Source organism: Halyomorpha halys, unplaced genomic scaffold, assembly GCF_000696795.3.
Source record: "Halyomorpha halys isolate HHAL.00 unplaced genomic scaffold, Hhal_1.1 Scaffold1284.1, whole genome shotgun sequence".
In the NCBI taxonomy this organism is placed as follows: domain Eukaryota; kingdom Metazoa; phylum Arthropoda; class Insecta; order Hemiptera; family Pentatomidae; genus Halyomorpha; species Halyomorpha halys.
In genome coordinates, this window is record NW_027115145.1 from 284,103 (window position 1) to 290,650 (window position 6,548).

Consider the following 6,548-nt stretch of genomic DNA (forward strand, 5'->3'; position numbering starts at 1 on the left):
ATAAAGCACGAAACATGGGCGTTGATGACCTCAGGGTTTTACGCCCTTAAGCCGCAGACAACAACAACAATAATCTTAAGATAAGACCATTAGGGAGAATTACCTATTACTTGTAATTGAATGCCAATTATTATTTGCTAATTTCCAATAAAACATCACGCAGCTCCACTATATGAGTTTATAAAAATGTTCAGCTGTTGATAAACTCACGCTATGTGAAGTCTGAGAGCTGGTTATATCAAAAGCTATAACCCATAGTACACAGCAGCAATTGCAGAGTGATGTGAACAGTAAACTTCCCTTGCGGCCATGACACATGAGACTTCAATAACAGGATTAAAATACAAAACATCGTATTTATTTAATTTTTCCACTTCATTTCAGTAACAAACGCTGTAACAGATCGCAACATATAATATTTGTACAAAATACAATGACGATACAGAAAATAAAAAATGGCGTTTGAAGAGGTATAAATTTTATAATAGGAACTACAGGGATGCAAAATGAGAATTTTTAAGTCATTTGGTTCAGTTTCTTAGGTTGTAGGCCCGTTAAATCACAAAAAGAACAACGAGATTCTGATCGGGAAAAATAGTATTTAAGTGTTGTATTTCGGCTCTCTAGAATTTAATAGCGATGAAGATTTAGAAACATTATCAAATGGCATAAGGGCAAATCTGTCTAGAATTTCATGTCCCAATACTTTATATTTCAGGAGTTACAGGTAGCCGAAAACCTAGGCTGGTTATGTTGGGACTATAGAGTCAGGCGGCTTTGTTGTGTCTGATCATTTTTCATGTGGATTTTTTTTACTTTGTGATGACAAACGCTGCCTAGATAATTGTAAAAGTTATTAGGTTTTGCCATAAACTCTAACTCTTTACGAGGAAGTGATATCCTTAGTTACTCTTTTATGTTTAAAAATAAAACATATATTTTTTTTGGCTATATTAAATATTTAATTTACTTATGTTGAGAATGTTTTATACATGAAATGAATAATCAACGCTTAAAACATTGTTTGTTTAAGCTGAGTTCACTTCGTATGTCGTTTTACAAAAGTGTCTCTTCTTATCAAGGAAGTAATGAATGGAATTAACAACCGAATAATATTAAATACTGAATTAAAATGCTCAAATGGGAGCAATAAAACAGAAACAATAACTTAATAGGTCATTTGGCATGGCCACTCTTTTAATTCCAGTCGTTCTGAAGTAACTAGTTTTGTTCCTACCTAGAGGGTTTTAAGTGTTTTTTTTTTAATTTGGATATTTTAAATTATTAAATTTATAAACATTTATCCGTACAGGTGCAAATATACGCAACGTTTAGTCAAATTATATGTGCATGTGACAATGTCAATTGTATTCATAGTATGTATGATTTCCATTATAATTGAAAATGTGGTACCAATCCCAGTCGAAGAATTGGAAAAAATGAGAAGAGACTTCATAGGAAGAAAAGAAGATGAATTCGACGATGATAAATCATACAGGTATATTTTGAAAAATAGAATAACACTACGCAGGGGCCAAGGTATGCCATGGGATAGCGAAGGAATGGTAAAAAGAGAAATCAGAAGACTCCCGATGAAAATTATACTAAGAAATAGCGAGAGATCACTGTTTCAAGATCCAAAAATTGGTGAAGAAAAGGGTAAATCAATTAATTCTACATTTCAAAAAGTTTTGATGAAAAAATACAGTGAAACTGAAAATGATTTTAACGGAATGAAAAAGTTTAGAAAGGAAAAAAACCTAGATAATATCAGTGGCAATATTAATCAAGAACCTATTATAGTTGGGAAACATGAAAGAGCATCAGGTGGTAAGGAGCAGATCACAACGGATCATAAAACGCCATTACAAAAGGTTCTCGTTGATACTAAAACAGTTGATGAGATCTCAAAAGGAATAGTCGGCCCTAAAGAGGAATTAACAAGGAATGATACTAAATTCAACAAAAAAAGGGAAGCTAAAGATTACAAGGAAAGTAATTCTATCTTTAAAAATATGGGAGAACTGAAAGCAATAGACAATAGTGATCTTGTCGAGTTACGTATTCCAAGAAGTAGTGATCAAGCTATTGAGGTACGAGATAAAATCATTGAGGATAAATTAACTAGGACACTTGGATTAGATGAATCGGATAAGAAATATGAAGATCAAAAAAATGTATCTCCTGTACAGAAAGTTGTGCCTATTGCTACTGAACTCAGAAGACTGAAAGGAGGTGGGAGCGGAGGGAATGAGGACAGCGAAATTCGTACACAAAAAGATGATACTTTAACCTTCAATACTTCAAGTAGAAGCTCTTCTGGAATATTAAAAAAATTAGACGAAATCAAACGGGCTGTCTCGCCAGCTAGCCGAAATAAAATATCCGATAATTGGGGACATATGGAGAAGCAAGAAATTGAAGATGATTTGGATCATACGATGAGGCATCTAAAATATATTCTGTCTCCAAATAGTTTCGTTTATATAGAGAATCATATGACTGTGAAGGGAGAAAATTGGAGAGATATAGTTCTTAATATTAATGGAACTACGGAAAAATATTCATTTGGAAACAATGAAGAAAATGAAATTTATGGTAAAATTTTGATGGTCAAGATCAGGAAACCCGATGCTTCTCCGGATAGTCAAGTATTTGTCACCTACAGTAAAGAATGATCCACTCCTGCTTTCATTTAATAGTTTCGGGTAAATTATTTGCATCACTCTAAACATATAATTAAATATTGAACATTAGAAGTACCTATAAAGAAAATAGTAGAAGTTCCAGGGTATATGAGCAAATAAGAGAAAAAGTAGTGAGGAACAAGTTCATTGCATTTCGGCTCAAAACAGAATTATTTGCATAGATCTAATTCTTTTACCCACCAAAATATTTAAAATATGTACATAGAACTAGGATTACCAAGGCATCAAACATCATGAAGGGGATGATACATAGTAACTCATAGTTTGGACAAGAAATCAATATCGGACTGATAAGATTTTGTGGGTTATGCTTTTTTTGCTGCCATAGCTTTATAGAGGGCTCGTTTGATCTAACTTGAGTCCAAAACAACCGGGTTAAGATATATTATTAATTTGTTTATTTTAACTTGTGAATTATTCATATAGTTTGCATGTTATATATAATTGATCTTATTTTCCAGAAAAATATTTTAAATCTTACTTTTTATTTGAATAGGATTTTGTGTAAGCCTGCCATTATAGTATGAAACTGATATTAGTATAGATTCATCATCAAAGTGACATACTCACCCACCAACTTTGCTTTTTTTTTTAAATTATAATACTATTAATTTTTCATTGAGGTGGTGTCCATCCAAAACCACATAAAATAAATGCATATCATTTGCACTAAAATATTTAAAAAAAAGTTTAAGGCAGAATATAAAACTGGAAGTTATTAGCCTCTTATTTTATTTTATATTATACTTCAAAATAGAGTTTTTTACTTTTTTAAAGGATTATACTTATTAATTTTAACTTCTTTATTTGCTAATACAGTGTGTAATATAATTATTAATTATGTAAATGTAGGAAAGTATGTAAAGGTTGATGAGATCTAATTTGTTTTAACATAATTGTGGGATGGACAAGATGATGAAAATTATCCCAAACGTCTCCAATAAGCAAATAATAAATCAGAAAGTAATAAGGGTATTCTATAAAAAAATAAAAAATATATAGAAAATTAAACCGTTGGAAACTAGTTGATTATTTAAGGTTATCTACTTTTGTTTTATTTAAATATTTTTATTGATTTTTTTTTGTTACAGAAGTATACTATCATACTATTGTTACGTATTACTATACATTGTTCCAGATTATAGTATTTTTAAATAAACGAATTAAAATCCCAAAAAGTCAATAATTCTTCAAATTGAGAAAGTCAGTATAATTAAAATTATGAGAGTTCTGCAACAATAACGAATTAGCACGATTTTTGACTAGACCAGATTTCCGAAATAAAAATTGTTATTTTCCTGATTAAAAACATCAAGCTGAAACGACTATTAGTTACAAAATATTCTGCTTGACAGGAGCACACCTACTTGGTTTAATGGTTACAGAAGGAGTCAGTCCCTCTAACAGAAATTGAACTGCCAAGATGTCCAGCTATATCTATCTTCTAAATTGAATGACTTCTTCAGCAACAGAGGCAGTATTACTGAATTATTTCCTTCACATCATATATTTTTTTTAATAGTATGTATAATGTTTTTCAATAATAATAAAGAATTTACAGATAGTTAATTCCTTCTATACATTTGTAACAGCACTGCAACCTACCTGACTACCTGATTACAATGAAATCACCGCCTCCCCTAAATTCTTATTCAATTTATTATATAATTTAGTTGGTTTTGTAAATTAGTACAGCTGTATATAGTTATGGTTATATAGATTTTATTTTATGATAGTTTTTTTTTTCAGTTTAATAATTATGTTAGTTTCTTATTGGCCAGAGCTCATTTCTTTTTGTAAGCTATATTTATATGTAAAATTTATATTCATTTAATTATACACAAATAAAGTGTATCTAATGAGTAATAATAAAAATAAATTACCTTTGTTATTTCATAATATATATAGAAAACCAAAAAGTAAATAATTGGCGACCTCGACGTGATCAATCATATATATATATATTTTAAATCCCTCTTCCTTGCCATTTCTGGCATACGGGGTGTGGGAGCAGTGGGGTAGTGCGCTGGGGTTTGCAACTGCTCCCAAGGATCACCATTTTATTTTTTTAAAATTCTTTTATTAATTATTCAATTATTAAATCTTTTTTTTTTATTGTGGTGCAGCTCAGCGCTAGGTTAAGCGCCTAACTGATGGAGCTGCACCTTGTCCACTGCATCCGTCTGGGTGCCTCCTGCAGTTACCAGGCTGGTCCAGCCCTCCTGGTCTCAGTCTGGGTCAGCTTCCTCATCTTCTGGTGGCTCGCCGATGTTGGGTGGTCAAGTCCTTCCCATCGTGAAATGAGTGGGGCCCACCACCTTCCACCCGTAAATAAACTCCCTGAAGAAAGTATAATTCTCTTCTTCTATCAAACAGGAAAAGTCCGACTCGGCGACAGCCTGACTCGGTATCCTTCCATGGCAGAGCAATCTATTATTACGTGTTCTGCTGTTTCAAGAACTCCACACGTTGGGCACCGGGGGTCGATGTTCTTTCCAAAGCTCTGCAGCTTTCCTCGAAACCCCCCGTGTCCTGCTAGGATCTGTGAGACCCAATAGTCTGGGAGGCCCCAGTTAGCCTTCAATCTAGAAAGCACGGTAGAGAAGAATTTTCTCAAAGTAGCGCCCTTCTGGCTTGCTACCCCCCGTCCATTCCACTCCTGTATTGAGTCCTCTCGCAGTGTTTTCTTACATAAGTTTGGAGTCTCACCGATCCTCTCTCGGAGCTCCTCCGGCAGCGCTTCTAGTCCCTGCCTCTTAACTTCATACCTGCCTGAGTTCTGCTCAACTACCTCCCTGAGGATGAGGTCCAGGGGCATCGCTCCGGCCAGAACCTTCTCTGCACCTGCAACCTGCACCACCTTCTCTTCTGTGTCTGCATGAGGTTTCGGCCCCACGCAGGGGATGCGTACCTCAGAATTTCCAAGATCACAGCTTTATATATGGTCATCGTTGAATCAATCATATTAACTCATTAAGTGCACAATTTTGTTTTATTGTTATTTTTAATAGATTAGGATGACTAAAGAAGGAGTAGACTCTGGGATTGCTGCATCGAAACCGACTGAAAGAAAATTTTTTAAATAACTGAGCTGGAAATATAGTTTTGTCGTGTAGAAGCTACATTTTCACGCGCTAACATCACCAGTAGCAATAATTAAATACGAAATAATAATGCCTCTACAAGATTTAGATGTTCTAAAACAAGTAGCAGATTTAGTGAAAAATCCACATGAAGATATTAAAAAAAGAGATTGGCCTAGAATATTTTATCAATATTATAATAAAAAATGATCATTTGGAATCATAACTAACAATTTATAGTTATTAAATAGGTCGATATGTTAACTTTGGTGTAAAATACAATATGTTGCGTTTTCCTAACTTCAAAAGAGAGGCTAAAGAAATATTTCTCTTCTAGCATTAGAAGTTTTTTTTTTCAAATCATGCTTAAGAATATAGTTTTTATACCCCTGGGTAAAGCAAAAAAGGTTCTTCACTCTTATGTGTAGGAAACAGTTTAAAACTTCCTTAAGTTAATAGGAGATATGTTTTCCGGAGAATAAAAGTATATTTATTGTAATTTAAAAAGCTTGTAACTCCCTTTACTATAGGAAAGGGAGATCTCTGATGACCAAAATAAATAAATACATATATTTTGGTATAATAAGTAATACGGGGCATTTTCTCCACGATATGAACCCTCAATACCCCTTCTTCGATCCCCCATTCCCGTAAATCAATGTCCGCCTCCCCTTCTACTCTACAGGGCCCACCCAGGGTGATTAATTGACAATGACATACCTGAATATCCATATGGAGTTTCCTCTCACCGCCGCTC

The 6,548-nt window shown here is 33.6% G+C and overlaps 1 protein-coding gene across 1 annotated transcript; it reads left to right on the plus strand.

Moving 5' to 3' along the window:
- Nucleotides 1-1,196: 1,196 nt before the first annotated feature.
- LOC106689140 (uncharacterized) lies at nucleotides 1,197-4,277 on the plus strand. Its single transcript, XM_014433952.2, has 2 exons — nucleotides 1,197-2,708; nucleotides 4,064-4,277. The coding sequence occupies exon 1, from the start codon at nucleotides 1,359-1,361 to the stop codon at nucleotides 2,676-2,678; it is 1,320 nt and encodes a 439-aa protein (XP_014289438.1). The 5' UTR covers nucleotides 1,197-1,358; the 3' UTR covers nucleotides 2,679-2,708; nucleotides 4,064-4,277.
- Nucleotides 4,278-6,548: the final 2,271 nt, after the last annotated feature.

What these genes read in the sequence shown, in the direction of transcription:
- LOC106689140 (XM_014433952.2), top strand. Translation starts at nt 1,359, where the DNA reads ATGTCAATTGTATTCATAGTATGTATGATTTCCATTATAATTGAAAAT.